The following is a 21,489-nucleotide window of genomic DNA, read 5'->3' as shown; positions in this document are numbered from 1 at the left end:
GTGAGTGAAAAGTTCGCTGACCCAACATAGTGTCAACTGGTCATACGTCATGTGCGTTTTACACAGACAAGTTTAACCAATTTTGAACCCTAGCAATTATCTTTAGCAGTCTTTTAATCATTTAATCGAATAAGTCATAATTTGAGTAAAACAAGAACATATAAATTGAAAGCTGCAACAAAATAATCTTCAGGTTACTAAATTTAGTATGAATAAGCTTTGAATAGTTTTAGAATCTATACGGACTCAGTAGCTCGGGTTAAAAATATGTTAATGGTTGACCCTCGACTTTATACTGACTACTTCGTGCCAATATTGCTGTTTTCACATCGATCGCCCGCCGAATATTCACTTATTCAGTTATGATAAGGTCTCTGAACTGTCTGCAACAATAGAAGTGTAACTACACCGCTACCACACGACTCCCCTACTGTTTTCGTCTTGATTATTTCTCTGAAGATAATCAACACTCCTGGCGTTTTAAGTGTGGAATGTTATACTTTCATCGCCTGACGTATGACTGCCGACTTTATTAAAGCTGTTTCGCGGAGAACCAAACAAATATCAAGGACAAAGTCCCCCTTTTCGACCTTTTTGAGATGTCAAACAACATTGCATACTTTCATGAAGTCACTCAGAGACGGTGTAAAATGACAGGACATAAATTGCATTACTGCAAAAAAGGTAAAAAAGTTACCCCCTTTGCTTAATACAAACGCAACACATATTTCGTTTGTGACTTCAGACAAGATTAATATTTTCTATTCTTGCTTGATTTCCTATAACAAACATTCAATTTAAAGGACAGCTGTTATTCTTGTCTGTATGAAAGGCACTACAAATTAATACTTTATTGCAAGAATTGCGTTTGGTTCAGAGTTCATGTAAGAGACTGCATATTCATGCATGATGAGATTTGTACACCTGAATTTTGGACTAAGTGTTATAAGATTGTTTTTTGTACAGAATGTAAAATGTTTCACTGCATTTGTCTGGCTGCAAGCAGAGTTGAGGTTATGCACAGATGACCGGTAGTTTAAAATGTTTAAAAAGTCTAACAACACAGACTATTTTTTATGTCAAACAAAATTTACGAAAAAAAGCTTCTGAAAGAGCGAATTATCCCTTCAAACGCTCATGACATGCGGTCAGAACAACCACATGTTTAATGTGGTAGGAGTTTGAATTGTATTTCGTTTTGTTAGCTGATCATTTCCTTTCGAAGTAATTTTTAACAACTTTTTTTTTTATTTTGCTGACGGTTTACAATTATGAGGCTTTTTTAATTGGACACAGAATTGAAGAAAAAAATATATAAAAGAGGAAATATTGTCCGTTACTGCCCATATGCCTTGGTTATATGTGTGACAGCTCGAGCGATGAGTTAAGTGACATACCTGTAACTATAGTAGACGCACTATATACAAAATTATAAATCGAAAAGAGTTACTATTGAAATGTTGTATTTAATTATCATACTACAACATTCTTTATGATTGAAATGAGCTACAATTGCACACATAATTCTACCAGAATGATAGGACATACCATGCTCCTTTTACTCTAATCCCATTCGCAGGTTCTCTCAATAAAAGTCATGCAATGGCCGGTATGAACTTTGCTAACTTTGGGAGTTAACATTCTACCCCCATAATGGCGTAGAAACGTCACTGTTTCCAGGGCTTGTACCGGTTTAGCTCTGCAGTGAGTACACAATGCATTGATGCATTTCATGAACTGAACTTGATGAAACCCCCGCACTACGTGTTTCATTAGAAACACATACTCGTTATTCGATACAACAAACCGACGCTCGGTCTGCAATGCCCTAATGCCAGCACTTGCAAATGCAGTAACATCCGAGTAATCGTCATACTGTTCTGGCGATTTTAATACCGATACACGGATACCCCTCACTTGTTACAGGAAACCCTGTACAGGTCTGGCCGTTCCAGTATGCATTGACTGTTTTGATCGTATTGTCGAAGACACTTGCTTCCTTACAGCGAATGTGAGCTTCGTTTAAACCAGCCGGTTTATACAGTGGTTTTTCCTCACCAGGTAGACATGTAGGTAGAGTCATCCGGCGAGAAACTTCGACAAGGGGGCCCAGGCATGTTCAATATATTAAAACGACTATGAGAAGGTGCATAACAAGTGAGAATAAAGACATCTAGTGGTTAGAGCAGACGCTACAACACATTTTAAAAATGATACTTTTTGTCTTTGTATATTTTGATGAATGAAAGATTTAGGATACAGTGTTACTATCGGTAAATTGTGTTTGGGGCACGAACGAGATGGAAACAGTAACAAATTTGTTGGCACGAGTGTGCAGTTTTTCTTTAATTTAAAATAAACACACGAAAACTTATGCTCACTAAATGAAAGTGCTAATTGGATGGAGGTCAAACCCCCTACCCCTAAACGAATGAATTTCGCTTTTTGAACTTCAGCGACAATCTGAGACGGTCCCTAATTAAAATGTATTCTAAAAACATGCAGCTCGTATTTTCGTCTTTACCTTTCTATGAACGTTCCGACGTCGCCATGGTGTCATGCAAATCTATGCATTTTCATATCGTAGCTACTATTGTGTTTGTCGGTCAGTCCAAATTAACTTGTCTAAGTAGCCTAGTTGGTATTGTACACGGTCGCGCATGAAGTCGTTCCAACTAGGATGAAATTATAAAGTAACTGTATTATAAAGTCGTCTGAAACGTCAAAATATTATAATGAAAAAAACGACTGAGCAAAACATCAAAACATATAAAAGCACAGTAGTAGGTCTATTCGTTAGGGGTAGTCAACACACTTTTGTGATCGATAATTGGTTCTATCTTTCGCTTTGTAACTAGGGAAAGTGGTGGCTCTTTTCGGGAACAAAATGTGATGAACTAAATGCACACAAATAAAAGGCCGTCAATAAAACTTGATTCAAATTCATCAATAGTTGATTAATCCGCCACTTTGGATAAGATATAAGTCAAATTGGGCGCTAAGGTGTAATATTTGTTCCTAGCAAAGCTTGACACGCAACTTTGTCGTCATAAAATACTATTTCATGATAATAAATGTACACACAGCTGTATCATCTGTCAATAAGGTCCAAGCCGCGTATAACCAAAAAATCTATTCAGGCGCAGGCTGTCAGGCGGGTTGGAAGTCAATTGTACAATCATCCAACGTATTGACCTGCAGTATGGCCTAGCAAACAAGGCTAAGCGAATGTCATTAATTGCTTTCATACAAATTGCTTGATATCCTAAGTCTGCAAGCAACGATGGGCCAAGAACAGTAAGAGAGGATCATGTTGAATAATGAGAAAGTATTGGCAATACAGTACCGGTGGCGATGTTGTGGTTGTTGCCTTGTCTTCGACGGAAAGTAGCAGAAAGAATCAGAATTCTATTATAAAATCTTTTCAGTCGTTAATCCATTAAAATCACCAACGAAATGATAATATACTGTACATGTACATGTGCATGTACACTGAAAGCAAATCCTGTGGTGAAATATTGAAATCTAAAATCTGTCACTTTTTCATACTACGAGCATTATAAAATAAATGTAAAGTCACTGTGTCCATTACAAAAAGACAGATTTGTTTATTGTATTGTATTTTGTTGCAAACCTTTATTCGATTGCAAACGTTTAAAACGGTAACAATTACAAGGAAGAAATCTGCCGCAGGACTTGACTTTAATGAGATTGATGTAATGAGTAAATAAAATTATAAAATACAAGATAGGACAAGGCTCTTCTTTCAAATAAAGTATTTAATAAATCCACGCCTGGTCCAATAAATGATATGATATCGTAAATTTGATCACCATAAAAAACTTACAAAATGCAGAACTTTGCGTCGAGTTAATATTATTATGGAAGAAGGAACCTTCTCCAATATAATGTGTGAGCAATGTTTTTTCTCTTGAAGACTGTGAACATTTTCTTTTTGAATGTGCACGAGTAAAGCAATTTTGGGCGACTGTTTTTCAGGCCCTGAACAAAAATACGATATCCAGTTAAGGTGAAGTACTACGAATTACGTCAAAATTAGGTTGTGGTGTCATTTTCTTGAAACTTTGCACAAATATTCTTGGAAGTTGTGCAAGTGCAAAAATGAAATAAAAAATGGGGGTCACCACGCTCGTTTCCATGGAAACGGACGTTAAAATGGCGTCGTTAGAAATAAATAAAAATGATATAATTCACTTAAACTAAAGAAAGCAATTATAAAAGGCTTAGCAAATGAGTAAATTTTAATAAATACCAAGACTTAAGATCCATATCTATCGAATGTATAGTTTTCATGATGTTTGTAAAGAAATTTTAACATAAGTATCGATTACAAAATGACGATATCGAAATTATATCACTACATAATTTTCGAACTTTCTTCCTGTCGCTTTGAATGGTGTCATTTTGACCAAACTTGGCGAATAAAATCCTGACATGATACCATTTAGTTTACACTTTTAATAAAAGGGTGTCACCACGCTACTTTTAACAATATCTCCAGGTGAATAGGTGATATGCGCCATGTCAATGGGAGAGAAACGTTAATTTTTCGCTCATATTGAATAAAAACCAGCTTCCTAGGGGGTCAAAATATGGCAAGGTTATAGGTCACATGTATTTCTAAGAGACTGGGTCAAAAATTTGCTAAAAGCGCAATTTCAACAATGAAAGGTGATGTTAAATACATGCGCTACAAAATAACCAATTTGCGGCAGGCTGGTGTTAATCTGCGCAGAAACGTTCCCTTTCTTTAAAAAAACAGTTCCTAATATTGGAAATAGCCTGGCACCCAGCATGTCGTCGCCAAATGTCTATGCTTATGAATAAAGCAGGAGGCACCGTGGACCAGTGGTTAGGGTAACGGACTCACTATCTTAGGATCGTGAGTTCGAGACCCGGTTCAAGTCCCTGTAGATCCAGAGTAGCGGATTCGCTGTCGGAGAACGGTGAATCGAGACTCTAGCTCGGTGTTGTGCCCTTGAGCAAGGCACTTTACTCTGTGCTCCACACGGGTTGTGGGTTATGGGTATTTAGTATTCGACGTCCATGAAAAGAGGTGTTTCACCTATGGAGTTATCGAGTTTAAATAATGATTAAAAAAGCATATGCCCACCATGTTTTATCGAATCACAGCGTGGTTTCAAAACTGTCGTTCAACCAGGTCTTGATCACGGTGACCAACGTTTCCCACTTTACCATCGCTGCACTGAAACAACAAATGCATACTTCAGAGTTAAGGTTTACCTGCGGACTCCGGAGTTTTACCGTAAACTGAGCGGTTTAATTTCGTAACACTTCCTGTGCTAGTACCAAGCCGCTCGCTTTAAGAAAATGTCAATATCCAAACGTGTAACAACAAAGGCTGCGTCCATTGTGAAGGAGTTCATTGTCGTCAGTGTCTTCTGTGCATCATATTACATTAGAAATTTAAGGGGCATGATTTTACCCACTCCAAACAACTAAATAACTTAGGCCCCTACTTCACTGTTCGCCGTCTACTGGCTTGACTGTGCGGACAATTGTTTAAGGTGTTGTCCCTGAATCAGATTATCAACGAAGATTAATTCAAGTTTATGACATACAGAATGTTAACTTCATTTTGAAAATCAGAGACAGAAGAATATAGTACCAGTCAACGCACGCAGTACATATCTCTTGAAAGCGATATCGATGAAATTTCCTGAATCACCACCTGTCATATCCTTCGATCACTGTCTTTACTTACAGTTGAAAATCAAGCGAAAATGTGAACCTGCGTTCACTACACATCGACACAACAGCGTAACCGGTGACTCAAAACGTAAAATACTCTACGTGGAAGTCCACCCTGTACTCCAAGCTTTAAGTTTAAACATATCGGAATACTGTAGAGAAAACTAAGGCCGGTGGTTTAAATAACTGTGGCGATAGCAGTGAGGTAGAACTAAAATGACGTTAAGAAATGGCGCGATAGAAAGCTTTGCAATGCACAGAGGCAGTTCTATGCAACATATATCTCTCAGAGTCTACATCTCCGAGTCGACCCGATGCAGTACCGATCAATCCACCGATTCAGAGAAAATGTTATAAGAAGTGTGTTAGGTGTGAATATACCACTCTGCACTCTGTTCAACAATTCTTCCCAGTCGCTTCAATTTCTAGATAGCCCGTTCAGCAAAAGAACAGCGTCTAGCTGCTATCTGTTATAGCCTTTACCTGACAACTGATACGATACGTAAACGTTTTTTGAACAAAGTTGTCTGTTGTCACCAACACTGATATTCCGTACGCCAAAATGTTGAAAGCGCCATAACGGACGACTTAGAAAGCCCTCATAAAATGTACGTTAGGAAATATCCATCTTGAAGAGAATCTCTTTCGTGCCAATGCGTCTTCACAGTATGAAGGTTCATATCACACTACACGCACACATCATAGTCACGGCAACACCCCGTAAGCAGGCGCCCTTCATCATGATCGTATAGCGAAGCCACCGAGTGTAGTCGGCAGCTTTTGTAGAATGCCACTACTCTTGAAACAAGTATCACACATGCTCTGTATACCGCATCGAAATATATTTATTCATTAACTTTGCATTTTTTACGGTCCTATAGGTAGTATGTATCACACGGTAAAACTCTTGCACTCTTGACAGAACACCAGTTTTGAACACATCAATGAATTAGGCGATGATATGTAGTGTGTAGCTTGTCCATTTTAAAGTACGTAGGTAAATGATTCTAAACTATATAATGGTAGTGGTTATCGAACAGAACACTTGTACACAACGTCAAGATCTGATATTATTTAACTAGAGATTTTGCGAAATACATTAATTTAAATTTGTACATAGATCGGAGAAATAAGTATGCAGACAAATTTTGATCAGTTGATAAAATTGCGCTGTCAACGTTACCTGCCCGATATGCGCTTGTACAAAGCGATTTTTTGTTTACTTGGATCGTTCTTTGTATTAACTGTCAGAGCTGGTAGTACATTGCTCGAGCGGTTTACTTATCAAAGTTACCTGAACTTTTGCGCTTATCTCCCTTGCTTTGTACATTTCAGTTCTGTTTTACACCAAAGTTTATCAAATATGGCCGATTCTCGATCAAACACAAATTATTTTAGACCAAACGACAACTGTTCGTCTCTAGGAGTGACAAATTTTGGCCAACTTAATAGAATTTTAATTATTAAGCCCAAGTAAGGAGAAAATTCCATCGAATCGTAGTTGATCATGCAGCCATCCCGTGATGATAAATTTAATCTCCGCCTATGCTACCTTGTGTACTATGTCAACTTACGGGGCAGAGTACAGATTTACAATGATGTTCTGTATTTTATGTCCCGCCTTTTTAGTGAGCCGGACTTACATGGGACGATGTAAGTCAGACTTGGCAAAGAATATGTGGTAATGCTGATTCTTCTAATTTCCGATGATTTCTAAGCCAAACCAAATTAAAATAAAATTAAAGCCGTCAAGCAGAGTCACATCAGTCTCTCTATCAGTTACCTAGTGATTTTGAACGACACCCTGAATTTGAAATAAACTTTTTCCTCATATTAAAGAGAGAGAGAGAGAAGGAGAGAGAGAGAGAGAGAGAGAGAGAGAGGAGAGGAGAGAGAGAGAGAGAGAGGAGAGAGAGAGAGAGAGAGAGAGAGAGAGAGAGAGAGAGAGAGAGACAGGCAGAGAGACAGACAGACAGACTAATAGACAGAGAGAGACACAGAGACAATGACAGACAGACAGACAGACAGACAGACATACAAAGAGACGGCGTTTAAAATTGGTAATGTAAATTGTTACCCATGAAGTGTTGATTAACACATCACCTTACACATCCAGAGAATGAGCTAGCCATATAGGCCTAGGGTTGTTGTTGTTGTTGCACAGACATATGAATTAAGTAGAGTTTGAAGTAGGCAAGTAAATGATAGTGAGCTAAAATTAGATGTGACGGAATGAAATAAATTGACAAGCTACCATTGTCATGACAAGTGGATCTGTCAAAGATATTGGCGTCAGAGATACAAACAAGCATTGGTATGTGTGTTGCCTATTCTGTAAAGCAAGTGATAAAGTGCGCTGACCCAACATCAATGGGCAACTGAATAACGTGTGTTTACATTTTCGACCATTGTATTTTCTGCAGGTCGTTAAATCGTTACTTCAAATAAGCCACTATTTTAAGTAGACACAATTTAGTGTTGGTACAAGTTGACTAATGAATTTTGATTGATTCATTCAACTGATTGAACTTGTTTTAAATTTTTGGAAGTGATTCTGACGAGTGCTTGTCCTTTCAGCACTATATAGTTGACCCTTAGGAGTTCCTCCACTTACTATTTTGTGTCCATATTTCAGCTGCATGTTTTCACACCAAATGCCTTAGTTACATTTTTCGTCATACATAGTAGTTTCCATAGATATTGTTGAAAGAATTCCAGTTTTCTGTTTTCGGTATCGTGCATTCACCGCCTTACGCATGACTGTCGAATTGTTTGCATTTATCGCCGATGTCCAAACAAACGTACATAATCAAAAATATATATATATATATATTTGTACCAAAATATTAGTTTAGCATATATTATTTGCGAAAAGACGAAATAGATTGATGATTAATATCAGAGTAGAATTTGACCTCCATCTCACTGAATTTCATTGTTTTCCGACGGCCTTCCCGCCTAACTTGTTTGCTGATTTGTTCCTTTTTTCATGTGTATAGTATTTCAATATTCAATGAAAGTCAAATGTAAAAAAATTGAACAACTAGCTGCATATGAGATCAAAACGATGCCGTGGACATTATTGTAGTACAGTACGTTGAAAGAGCAGTGGGTGCATAAAGGTTACAAATTAAAATGAATACCTTTCCGGACGCCAAGAAATTTCATTATTGTACACAAACTACCTTGAACTTTCACAGGATCTCTGAAATGCTCGCTATAAAATCAACAACTAATACAGAGCTGCCACAGGTAACACAACTGTGGTATGGTTCGACTGTTTTAAAGTTCCTTACAAAAATTAAATGATTGAAGATTTTACAGACGTCACATGTTGCGCTGTAATGTGGAAGGCTGCCTAAGCTTCAAAGTCATGTTCTCATTTTGTTTTCACACATGCTAGTACCGGCAAATAATGTTTGATTCTATCATCTTCAAAATATAAAAGTAGAAAAGAATCGCCACCTTGCAGAATGTGCTAAAGAGAAACAAATTAGCCATTTTTTACTCAAATACAGAATTGCATGTATGTGTAAACTTGACGGCAAAAATTAAATTTTCAATTTCACAAAATAAGCCGGTGAAAGGTTGGACAATTTAACGGGCTTCAAACTTAAATGAGCTCAAACAAGCGTTAGACCAAAGAGGTATTGCATGTGAAAGTCAGTTACATCTGTACGAAAACATGCAACAAGCAAATCATCGATAACCATAGGGAGACCCGTAACCCCTGTAATTGCCAACAGAGAGTATTTCAAATTAAATACTCAAATCATGCGTTTTATTCCAACCATTCAAAACATGCTAATAGTAAAGAATTATCAACATGTATATGGAAAGTAAAGGCGATGGACAAGCTGTATGGAATGAAATGGTCGATCGTATCCGATGCAGCTTCTAACTCAAACGCTACCCAGAGATGTAATCTCTGCCTGGCTGAAAGGGGGTGTTATCAATGCAGAAACGTCAAGGCTTTTCAATGAGCGTTTGGAGCTAATCTCAAACTGCAGAGATAAAAATAAACATTGCCTGTCCATTCACTGTACCGCCCACTTATACTTGATTCACCAATTAAACAAAATAAATGATTCGAAGTTCTAACAGAAATTACAGTTGAGTTCCACTAGTCAGCGAGATTAGGATCCATAGTTAAATCCGTGATATTTTGACTTATGACTAAGTTTGGATCTGTTCTCAATCGAATTGCATGTTAAATAGCTGTAGTAAGCGTTCTCTTATCACTTTCTGTTTATTCAAACTTCTGAAGAAAACAATTATTTCAACAAATCAAAAAACAATATTCAAGCTAGGGCGGAAACTACACAGTTTGTCCAGGCCAGACTCAATGTTACACTCAATATGTAATAGCGCCCTCTACAAATAACTTTCAATGAAGGTTCTACCATGGCCGTAGGTAGCAATTGGATTTTATTTCATTTTGTTGCAACGGAACCTATATGATGTTCTCACCATATGTGATTAAATAATAACATATTAGAGCGAGGGCAAGATCGCGATTTATCGCCTGCCCAAGGGATGGTGGTCATGATCGAAATATTGATGATGCCCGAGCCGTAGGCAAGGGCATCATCAATATTTCTTGCCCTAGCTCTCATGTGTTATTATTTTTATTACACCGAAAAAACTTCTTCGAGTACAGTTCGCCTTTCTGCATGAGTCCGAACCTCAGCCTAAATGTTGTCAGTGCCAAGTCTAAGGTTGCCGCTGAAAGTTTGCCGATCTCCTCGGTGGCGTATCCAAATTTAATGTTGCTTGCATAGTCGCTGAACACAAGAAATTGCATTCCTTGTCGCTATTTTCGTTCGTTTGCTGTGTACTTGCATCAAAATATCGTCTAACTGTGTCGGTGACAGCTCTGCATGACGTTTCGCAGCCATAGCTGCTGACTTCGAGTAGGCCTACAAGCGAACGACAATTTGTTCCGCGCAGAAAGGTTGCGCAGTAAGTAAACTGACGTCATCAATGTAATATCAAATGCTGAGGGCATCATCAAGTTCGCAGAGGGCATCATCACGTTCGCAGAGGGCATCATCACGTTCTTTACATGTCAAGTGAGTCGTGTTTAACCAATGGCAGTGCACGCTGAATGAGTGAGGTGTAATAAACATATATCTTGTGTTTTAGTTGACAAGTATGCATTAGTGAAGTGTATGGTGAATATACGCAGCAGGCCTCCATAATTCACTTGGAATGATAATCAAACGAGAAAACTTGAAAGCCATTAGGATCATTTTTAATATATATATTAACAATGCAATACATTAAACTTCATATTTTCATCTTTACATAAAATCTCAAAGGTCATTACTATGTATATCTCTATGAATGTGAGGAACTAAGGAAAGTTATTCATCATTCTTTGCATGTCCCTTTGCATTCTATCTAAGCTTACTTCTGAGTTTTTGTGTTTAAAATTAAAGCACATTTCCCCCTTGAATTCGCATAAAATGCGTTAAAAGTCGGAGGACATGCTGACGTTTAATAGTATAACAAACTGATTGAGATAAACTTCTCACTTTGATGGGTGATGTCACTGGTGCGCAGACGATAGAATGACTTTTTTAATTCTTTTACAATATTCGGCACAAAAAGTATCATATAAATAAAATCAAAGAGAATTTGTACAGGCAATCAGTAGGTTCAGCAGAGGAGACCTTTGAGGGCTTGTTTCATTTCCATTTTTATGTTTGAAATCTTTGAGCAACTCGTTTGCCGTGTAAAATAATTTCTAATATTAGACCTCTTTCAGCTCTCTAACTCTCTAACTGCAATGTTGAAGTTCAGAAAGTTCTCTTCTTTCACTGTGAATTATTAGCAAAACACAGTATCATAACTACGATGTTGTTACCAGCCCCGCATGTAACATTTTCTCAAAAGCCGTATCTGAACGGAAATGGAACAATCGAAAACTGGAGGCATTTAGCCTTAACGGAAAGCCGACATATGGCATGGTTCGTTTGTAAGCCTTATTGTTTCATTTACATAGATTGTCTTCCAGCTGCAGGCTCTCTGCTGTCTTTGATTGAAACCTAGATATTGTTTATTGATTGTAAAACACAAGAAGAACTTTGTCAGAAAAGCGACGATAAAATTATCCCGTGAGTCAGAAACCAGAATGCTATTCCAAATGGCAATCTTTGATCAATATCTCTAAATACGTTATCAAAGTTAAGTGGTGACAAAACCCATATTTTAAACGGAAGCGAACAAAGCGATCTTTATATTATACAAACAAAACGTTTTTGTCGTTTGATTTCTCTCTTCCTCCTTTTCTTAAAATTTCTTTCATTCCAATTGCAAATCGCATGCCAACTACGAACCCGAATGACAACGCTCAATATGATCTAGCCTTTACACCGTGTTCCGAAAGTAAAACACCTGCGAAAGTCGAAACTATTGAACTTTCGTCGATTGATCACGCGGCCACCTCATGTTTTGCTGTTTCACGTTGGCCGGGTCAACTCAGAGTGCATGCATAATGAAGTGGATGTTTGTAACTGAGGGGTACTTGAATGCCACGCCTTTTCATGGCCCTCAGACAGTAAATATCACGTATTTTCTGACAATTTAAACCATGATGTCTTAGATCTTAAAAACTGCAACGATTTGGGCTGCCGAATGATCGTTGAATGATCGTTAAGCCGATACTAAAATATTAATACAAGGCCATATTCACGTTTACAAATACTTTTACAAACGTCAATCAGTCTATGTGGTTTCGAGTCAATTTTGTCCTGACTTATTTACGTGTTCCTTTCAAAGGTGGAAGTATGAGAGAGAGAGAGAGAGAGAGAGAGAGAGAGAGAGAGAGAGAGAGAGAGAGAGAGAGAGAGAGAGAGAGAGAGAGAGAGGAGAGTACCAGATTTGTCTGCATACACGGCAGTGTTTAACTGCTATATCGTGTATCGTTAAAGGTTTGATCTGATTTTTGCGCCAGAACACTCATGCTATACAATGTGGTGGACTTCAGATCAAATTCCAAAAGCTACTTTCGTGGGCCAAAACGAGATCTCTGCGTGACACTGTTTTAAATCTTTGTCCAAAGTCCTTAGACTGTCAACTGTTGGGAAGACAAACAATCAATTGAATGCCAGCTCACCGTAAAGGCATGGACATAGCTCATTAAACCTACTATTATTAGCTATGACGGAATGAACGACTGTTTGTGTCACATTTGGGTTTTGTTCGAAGGGCATTCATTGCTTTGTGTTAGATAAATACACATCCACTAAGAGGTTATCTGACCTTAGCAGCGATACCTAGTTTTATGACTTTAGTATACAAGCAGCGACCTGTAGGTAAGTCAGAATTCATATTTAGAGTGGATTATAGTTGAACATTTAATTTCTGAAGACTTCAGGAACGTATATTTCTCACAAAACACAGTCCAAAGAAATACTTACAGGGGCTAACTTTATAATGAGTAACTCAAGTTGTTTTTGCGGAGCCAGCGAGAGAACAAAATGTTCAGAAAGCACGCGCCATCTTGAATCAAATGAGTCAGAAACCCGATATGCCTGACAGATTCTGGCAGGATCATTGTGGTCATTCATGTATTGTCTAAGTTTGATAATCAATGTCTATTTCGGAGCAAATAGCTATGTTACATTGCTTGTATTGACTTCTTAAAACTATATATCTGATGCTACTGTTACATGCTTAAATACACAAATACATAGCCGTCTAAACAGTGTCATGTGTTGGGGCTTGCTTATTGATAACAGACTTTGGCCGACTCCTTTACACTAGTACCCATGCTGCGCGATGTCTGAGTGTTTATCACATGATACATGGTATGTTAAGACACAGACAAATATAGAACAGACTAGCAACACGGCATGCCTTTTGTTCCATGGTAGTCTCAGTAGACTGTGGCCTTTTCATATTAAAATTAGCTTCAAAGGTGTTAAACTTTTTGGAGACTTTGTTTGTGGTTGATAATTACACAAGATTATGCAACAAATACGACGAGATGGCATCGTGCTGTCAGTCGCGTAGCAACCAGAGTTACTTTGTGAGCTCTCAGGGCAGAGACACTGCTTCAGGCCAATCAAAACACAAAACACAAGCAGTTTCATAAACATATCCTTCCTTGACGAACGTATAAAAGACGGTATGACTGACCGTAAACTATTGAGTAAAATCCGACAGTATCGATAAAAGACTTTCAAATTTGATTCAGACGCACTCATTATACATTCATAAAAAGGTGAGAGAAATTTTTAAGATGGTTAAACAAACCCTAAAGCTCAAAACGTTCTAGCTTTCGCCAGCACGCCAATTCCGCTCAGCACAACAAGACAAGACAACACGAACTTTGCCGAACATACTTTCGCTTAAAAATTAGCGAAAACCGGAAACTACCGAAGGGTGCATGGTCGACACTCTTCGAAAAAGAGAGTCGAGAGCTTTCTTAGGCGAGGCAAACATGGAGGGCTTATTTATGTAACCACTTCACACCTTGAACAATGCCCGTTGCTAGTCTGTTCTATATATTTCTTTGGTTAAGATTAGGATATTAAATGATGCCCAGTTGTATGCGCTCAAAGGCGCAAACTTTCTGTGAAATGGCACCGAATAAAGCCGGCTTAATACATGCTACAAATAAAAGACCTGTCACTGACTTTCGTCGGTTTGTTAACTGGCCTTTTAATAGCTCTTTCGTTAGAAAGTGTTGTCCATTTTAAACAGACACAGATATTGCTCTAAAACTCCTCCTTGTGTGAACCCATTGAATAAAAACTGTCAAGCTTAGAACATATCCCAAACAAAGAGGTGCTGCCGCGAAAATGCGCCATTTACTGACCGCCATACCCGGTAATGCTTTCAAAAACGTAGCGTCAATGACACTTGGCTCACATTTGGTACAATGTAACAGGCCAGAGTGGGTGTACATACAACATTTAATAGCTTCTTTAGGCCTTAGCTTGTAAAAATAACAATACCAAGTGCATGGTGTTATGTAGGTCATTTTCCAACACTCTTGACCTGTGTTCAATTAGTCCAGAACTTTCTCAAGGTTAACATTCTCAAGGTATATTGTGAACTCAGCGAAATTTAATCATGGTGGGATTCAAACCAGACGATCCGAATTTATGGAGGACCTTGAACAGGACGCATTTGGTTCCCTGAGAAAAGACAACCTCATTGCACTGGCCGATTTCCTTAGAGTAGAAGTTAAAAGAATTATGCGCAAGAGGGAAGTAGAGTACAATATTGCGAAACATTTCGTTAATTTAGGCCAATTTGAGGAATCCACCTTGAAAGATTATGAGTCCGAGTCGCCTTTGAAGTAAGAAATTGAGAATTAGAAATACAGGAAGATTTGGCATATAAGAAATTAGAAATGGAGAAAAGGCAGAGAGAGAAAGATAGGCAGGAAAGATTTGAAATGGGAGAAAGACAAAGAGAGAAAGAGTTACAAATGGAAGAAAGACAGAGAGAAAAAGAATTACGATTAGAACAACACGATTACAGGTAGAAATGAAATGTTAAGAGCTTGGGCAGTCAGAAAAATTATTCGCTTCAGACAAGTTTTGACATTACTAAGCATTTCAGGTTAGTCCCCCCTTTTCAAGAAAAGGATGTTGATTAATATTTCCTTCATTTTGAGAAAATTGCTCACAGTCTGAATCGACCTATGGAGTCCTGGTCTATGCTTTTGCAGAGAGCTTTGGTTGGTAAAGCCAGATAAATTTACATTCATTTGTCTGTAGAGCAGGCTTCACATTATGATTCTGTGAATGAATTAATTTTCAAGGGCTATGAGTTGGTGCCTGAAGCTTACCATCAGAAATTTAGGGATTGTGAGAAAGCAGGGGATCAAACTTATGTTGAATTAGCTCGCACAAAAGAACCACTTTTTGATTGTTGGTGATCTTCTGAAAAGGTCAGTCAGAATTACGAAAAATTACGACAACTTGTTTTGATTGAGGAATTTAAAAGGTGCATTCGGAGTGACATTAAGACGTTTGTCAATGAACAAAAGGCAGATACATTAGGGGTTCCTGCACGTTTGGCCGATTATTATTCATTGACCCACAAATTTTCATTTCTCAGGAAACCATCCAAGTCCTTTTCATATCGTAAGAATATAGGGAAATTTAACTCATCAATGTTATCCAAGAATTTCTCAAAGGAGAGTAGAAAATCAAATGACAACAGTCGCCAAGTTCAAGTAACACTTCCACATCATCAGATCCCAAGTCTCAATCTCCAATTGGCAAACAGTTTGGTACACTTTCTTGTAATTATTGTTAGAAAGATGGCCATTTATTGTCAGATTGTTTCAAATCGAAAAGAAAACAGTACGTGAAGGTCAAAGTGGGCAAAGTGGATCTTAGCGCAGCCGTAACCGGATATTGTCGCCATACTTGTTGGCCTGAGCTTGAGACAGGTTACTTTTGTCGCACGTCTGTCGATGTAAATTCGATGTAAATTTTGCATGGTCGGATTTACGCCTTTTTCAACTTACAACTACCAGGGAGGTAAAAAGTCAATTACCCCCATGCCACTCGGTGGTAGGCAAAAGACGAATTTTATTTTTGAAATTTCGTGAATTACCACTAACATATGGTTAACGTGACAGCATGGAGGTAGGAAGCCCTCCATGGTGACAGGAAGAGGAAAGTCTATCATCGTTCGTCTATGAATACAAATCTGTTTGTCAAGTTGGAGTAATACACATTGTCACCTCATAAACGTTCAACCATTCCCTTCTATTTAGTTTCCAGTCAGCCAGATGCAACAGTTCATAACGAATTTGAAGATTTACAATTTTGTCAAATAAATGCGGGAAATGGGGGAAGATCGTAGAGCGATTGTACCTTAGCGATGTTTTTGACCTTGCACGATTTCAACTAGTTTGTGTAATTTGCTGAAATAAACTTCGACATCTATCTAGTCAACTATAACTTTATTTCGTCCCTGGGACGAAATACCAGCAAGTGTTCTCCCCAGATGGTTTTACAGAACCGGGCCTGATATCCTTAAATTTTTGGCCGACATTTAATCAAACAGCCCGATAACCTATGCGATATCTTATGGCAACACTTTTTCTGAGGTAAACCCCTCTTATCCCCAATTAATGAGGTCAAGGTCAATTCTTAAGATGGCATTATGGGTATTTTTGAACCATTCATTCATGATGGTCTTATATCACTTTCTAGTGATTTGTCTTCTGCTACACCTGCCAAAATTTAAAGAGATACCGGGGCTTCTCAGTATTTTGTGTTGGCAGATACCCTGCCATTTTCTAAAAGTCATTTTCAGGTTCTAAAGTTCTTATTAAAGGGGTAGATTGTAATAACTTCATTCTTGTTCCTCTCCATAATGTCTATTTGTCTTTGGACTTTGTTTCCTGACCTGTGACTTTAGGTATTAGGTCATTTTTAGCTCACGTGTGTAAAAACGCTAATGTCATAGCGATATCTGTCTGTCTGTCCGTGTGTGTGTGTGTGTGTGTGTGTGTGTGTGTCTGTCTGTCTGTTTACACGATAACTCAAAAACGCCTTAACGGATTCAAGTCAGATTTGGTACACAGGTACCATATGCTACTTGCAAGAACTGATTAGATTTTGGTTAGTGTGGCTTGCATAATGAAGTTATGCAATATTGTATTTTTTTCCGTACAATGGTTTCCCTATGGAGACGGTAATGACAGTGTAGACATATATCAAGAAATACTGCACCAAATTTCATGAAACTTTTCACAGATGACAGTCACAGAACATTATGATGATACTGTGAGTGGCATGTCAATTATCTCCTTATTTGCATATGTAATGAACTTTTGTTATTGAAATTCCTGCACGAAACTTGATGATATTTGCAACAAATATTGATCTGATATATATCTAATTATACTTAGAAGCATTTGGCAGTGTCAAGTTAAAAAATAGCTCATTTGCATATTTTATGAAGTTTTGTAATTAGTCATATAACTCCGATATAACTTCACCAAATGTGATGAAATCTGGTGCAGATACTGATCTGACTGATATCTAACTGTAGTGTAAAGCATTTAGTAGTGTGAAATTAATTAAGGGTTCATTTGCATATTTAATGAACTTTGTAATTAGTGATATTACTCCAAAATTACAGCGTTAAATTTGATGAAACTTGCTACAGATGTTGATCTGATATATATCCAATTGTACTGAGAAGCATTGAGCAGTGTCAAGTTAATAATTAGCTCATTTGCATATTTCATGAAGTTTTATAATTAGTCATATGACTCCGAAATAACTACATCAAACGTCATGAAAACTGCTGCATATACTGATCTGACAGATATCTAACTGTGTTGTAAAGCATTTAGTAGACTAAGTGTAAAGTTAATTAAGGGTTCATTTGCATATTTAATAAACTTTGTAATTAGGTATATAACTCTGAAATTACGGCACCAAATTTTGTGAAACGTGCTACAGAAATTGATTTGATAAATATTTAATTGTGCTATGAATCATTGAACAGTGTCAAGTTAATTTAGGGTTTATTTGCATATTTAATGAACTTTGTAATTAGTGACATTACTCTAAAATTACAACACTAAATTAAATAAAACGTGCTACAAATGTTGATCTGATGGATATCTAGTTGTCCCATGAAGCATTGAGCAGTGTCAAGTTAATTAACAGCTCATTTGCATATTAAATAAAGTTTTGTAATTAGTGATTAAACTCTGAGAGTACTGTGCAAAGTTGAAAAAACCTGCTACATATAGTGATAACATATATCTTATTGTTCTGTGAAGGGTACTACTATTAATGAACCTGTTGTAAAACACGTGAGCATATTCAGTTCATATCTGGTTGCCTTTTGAAGGGATTCACCTTCTCCTTGGAAACGACCTTGCTGGGGGCAAGGTCATTGCTAATCCACTTGTGACTGATAAGTCTAGTTTAGATCAGGATCCACAGCCAATTGAGGAGGAGATTCCATGTGCTGTTACTCGAGCCATTCTCACACATGATGTCACAGATGTTGACTTAAATGAAACCTCTTAGTCAGGTGTCTGACACGGATCATTCCGTCATCCCTAGGGGATTTGAATATTTCAGTAAAACTTCTGCCGACCAAGGTCAGACATTTTCTTGATCGAATCTCATTGCAGAACAACACAAAGACCCAGATATTTTATGTTTGTTTGACAGAGCTGATGACGAAGGTGAAACTTCAGATAGCTCTGTGTCTTATTATACAAAATCTTGTATTCTTGTGCGTGAATGGAGACCTCCAGATGTCTTGGTTGATGACGGTTGGGCTATAAACATCAATTGTGGTTCCAAAGCCCTACCATGCTGAAATATTGCGCCTGACCCATGAAACCCCCCTTAGCTGCACCGTAAAGTTAAGTGTTCAAGGATAGAACACCAATTAAAGCCCCAGTATTTGTAACTTTTAACCCTTTTTTATGTTCGAAATTACATATTATTCTCTTACTGCCATCGTGAAATGCTGTTCAGTAAAAAAATAAGCCAAATTTGTGCTCCTCTAGTGATATACAAACGCTAAATATTGCCCGATCGAGTTGGCTTGCCGCGCGGGTTTGTTGACAACTTGTAGGCTGTGCACGTGATCGAGAACGCAGATACTGATGACATCATCGAGCCTGCAACATTCCTGGGGCCTTGCCATGCCACGCCACAGCCACACTGCACTGCCTGGGTGATCGCCCATGGTCGCCGGCTGAATGACCTGCGAATGGTTTTATTTTGTTCTTCTCCGTTCAAATACGTACTGCTACTGTGTTTCAGAGGATACAGAACTTTGGCAGAGGAGGCTGACATTCTATTCTGGTACAGTGTGCGTTACATACGGATTATTCAAACTGCAGTCGGCAGTGCACCGATGCGCACCGTGCAGTTGGTCACTCAGAACTCCGGGTACCGATGTAAAATCAAGACGACACTATATACACTTGGCTCACTTCTGTAGGCAAATAGCTATCAAAATTGAGTAACTTGAAGTAATAAATTTCAGCTGATTGTCGCTTTAGCGGCAAGGTGATTGCGAAATCGAAGCAACATAGTTTGGCAATGTATGGTAGGCTGTCGAATGCAGTGAACGCGATGGCCTTTGGCAGCAAATAAGGGAACCGTCAGTATTTACGACCTGGGAGTCATTCAAAAATTGAAAGTTATAAGGGGATGCTCAAAATGTTTTTCTTTGTCTTAGTCTGTCCTCAATGACATAATGATTAGTTGATTATATATATTTTACTCTGATACATATTAAATAAAAAGAAAATAAATACTCTAACAGTACAAATAAATATCAACTAGATGAAGCAAGGCTAAAAACAGCAAGTAGCTGCTACTACTTGCAATACTTATTATGAAAGAGAAGATAGTGACGATGAGAATGATATCGTTGCTCATGTACGCAATGGCACTAGCGACAGTAAAGATGAAGATCAACAGTGGTGATGATGATGTCACACAGTAGTTTTCTGCAGTCGTTACCAGGGTTGGAAGGAGAGGCTGGGTCATGGAGAAATGTTCTCGACAGATATCACTATAAGTGCACAGGATCTAGGACAAAACTGAACTGTTGTGAATTCATCCTTTATATTATCATAGAAATGTATATTTTATTTGACTTGAGTTCAACAACCATTTGGACATTTAACCATACCATAATGACATGCTACCCATCCAAATTTAACAATACTACATGGTCGGAGACTGTTATTAGGTGAGCTTTTATATCTACATATTGTTACATGGGCTCAGGTAAGCCAAACTTTCTGTTAGAGAGGGGGTTACTCAAAGAAGTCATGGTTTGCTGGGGTGTGACTCGAAATTTCGGAGTTTCTAATGTAATTCCTCCGACCCCCAGATCGTAAATAATGACGGCTCCCTATACAGCTGTGAACGCCTGAGTCAGAACGATCGGGACCAGTATACGCACGGCTGTATCTCAGCGAAAATTTAGAAAAAAAAACAATGGAGCTCCTGCTAAGAAATTTACAGACTCTTGGCTCTTGATGCATCAGTTACTGAGCTTTTATACTGGTAAAAAAGCATTCTGAATACAGCGGTAAATTTCCACCCAAACGCGAAAGGATAACACGCGGGCATTCTGCAATGGACGCTGTCAATTTTACCTTGCTGCAGGCCCCACACCAATCTCGGCCCGGCCCCGCTGCACTTGTACAGTCTACTACCTCCATGTAGTACAGCCTTACAGGACTAGTAGCTGGCCAAACACACAAAAAACAACGTCGCAGTGTAAAATCCGTAGGTCAGAACCGTTGATCATAAATTTTCAGAACCAGTGATGTTTAAAAGTTTTGTATTGATCACTTCATTTAGGTTTATGTGAATGACTTTCTCATCGAGCTGCGTGTATAATTGTCCCGGGCATTGTCCATGCAAATTTAGGGCCTGCCTTAGCTCCCTCCGATCGTCTGTAGACTACAGCCAAACTCACAGTCCTGAGCAAATTGTACAGTTGTGAAAGTCAGATATATGTATCATGAATTTTATACAAAAATATATAAACAACAGAATCAAACCAAGAGGTTAGTTTGCTGTCGGGCCGGGTGCACAGGGGACGACTTTGCAGTGAGGCCGGGATCTCTCTTGTGTTCGAACTTCTAAGCTTACAATGCCTGGAGCTCCATCGCATCGCAGCTAGCCGATAATTGTACTACTGTAGTCCTTGTGAGGATTAGATACCCGTTACGTTCGATATTATTTTGAAATACTTTTAAATTTAATAAGTAAGACT

General features: G+C 38.2%; 1 protein-coding gene across 4 annotated transcripts in view; it reads left to right on the top strand.

Annotated features, from left to right (window-relative positions):
- The first annotated feature begins 12,925 nt into the window (after positions 1-12,925).
- The window catches only part of LOC139130905 (uncharacterized), a 78,408-nt gene continuing 69,844 nt past the window's right edge, over positions 12,926-21,489 (top strand). For all 4 annotated transcript variants that reach the window (XR_011552020.1, XR_011552019.1, XR_011552021.1 and 1 more), the window contains exon 1: positions 12,926-13,052. Coding sequence is in view for 1 of the 4 variants with exons in the window: in XM_070696715.1 (XP_070552816.1) it covers positions 13,022-13,052 (31 nt within the window). In the remaining 3 variants the exon portion in view is untranslated. The remainder of the gene's footprint in view (positions 13,053-21,489) is intronic.

This window comes from Ptychodera flava, chromosome 1 (genome assembly GCF_041260155.1).
Source record: "Ptychodera flava strain L36383 chromosome 1, AS_Pfla_20210202, whole genome shotgun sequence".
In the NCBI taxonomy this organism is placed as follows: Eukaryota; Metazoa; Hemichordata; class Enteropneusta; family Ptychoderidae; genus Ptychodera; species Ptychodera flava.
This window is presented reverse-complemented; position numbering and strand designations above follow the sequence as displayed.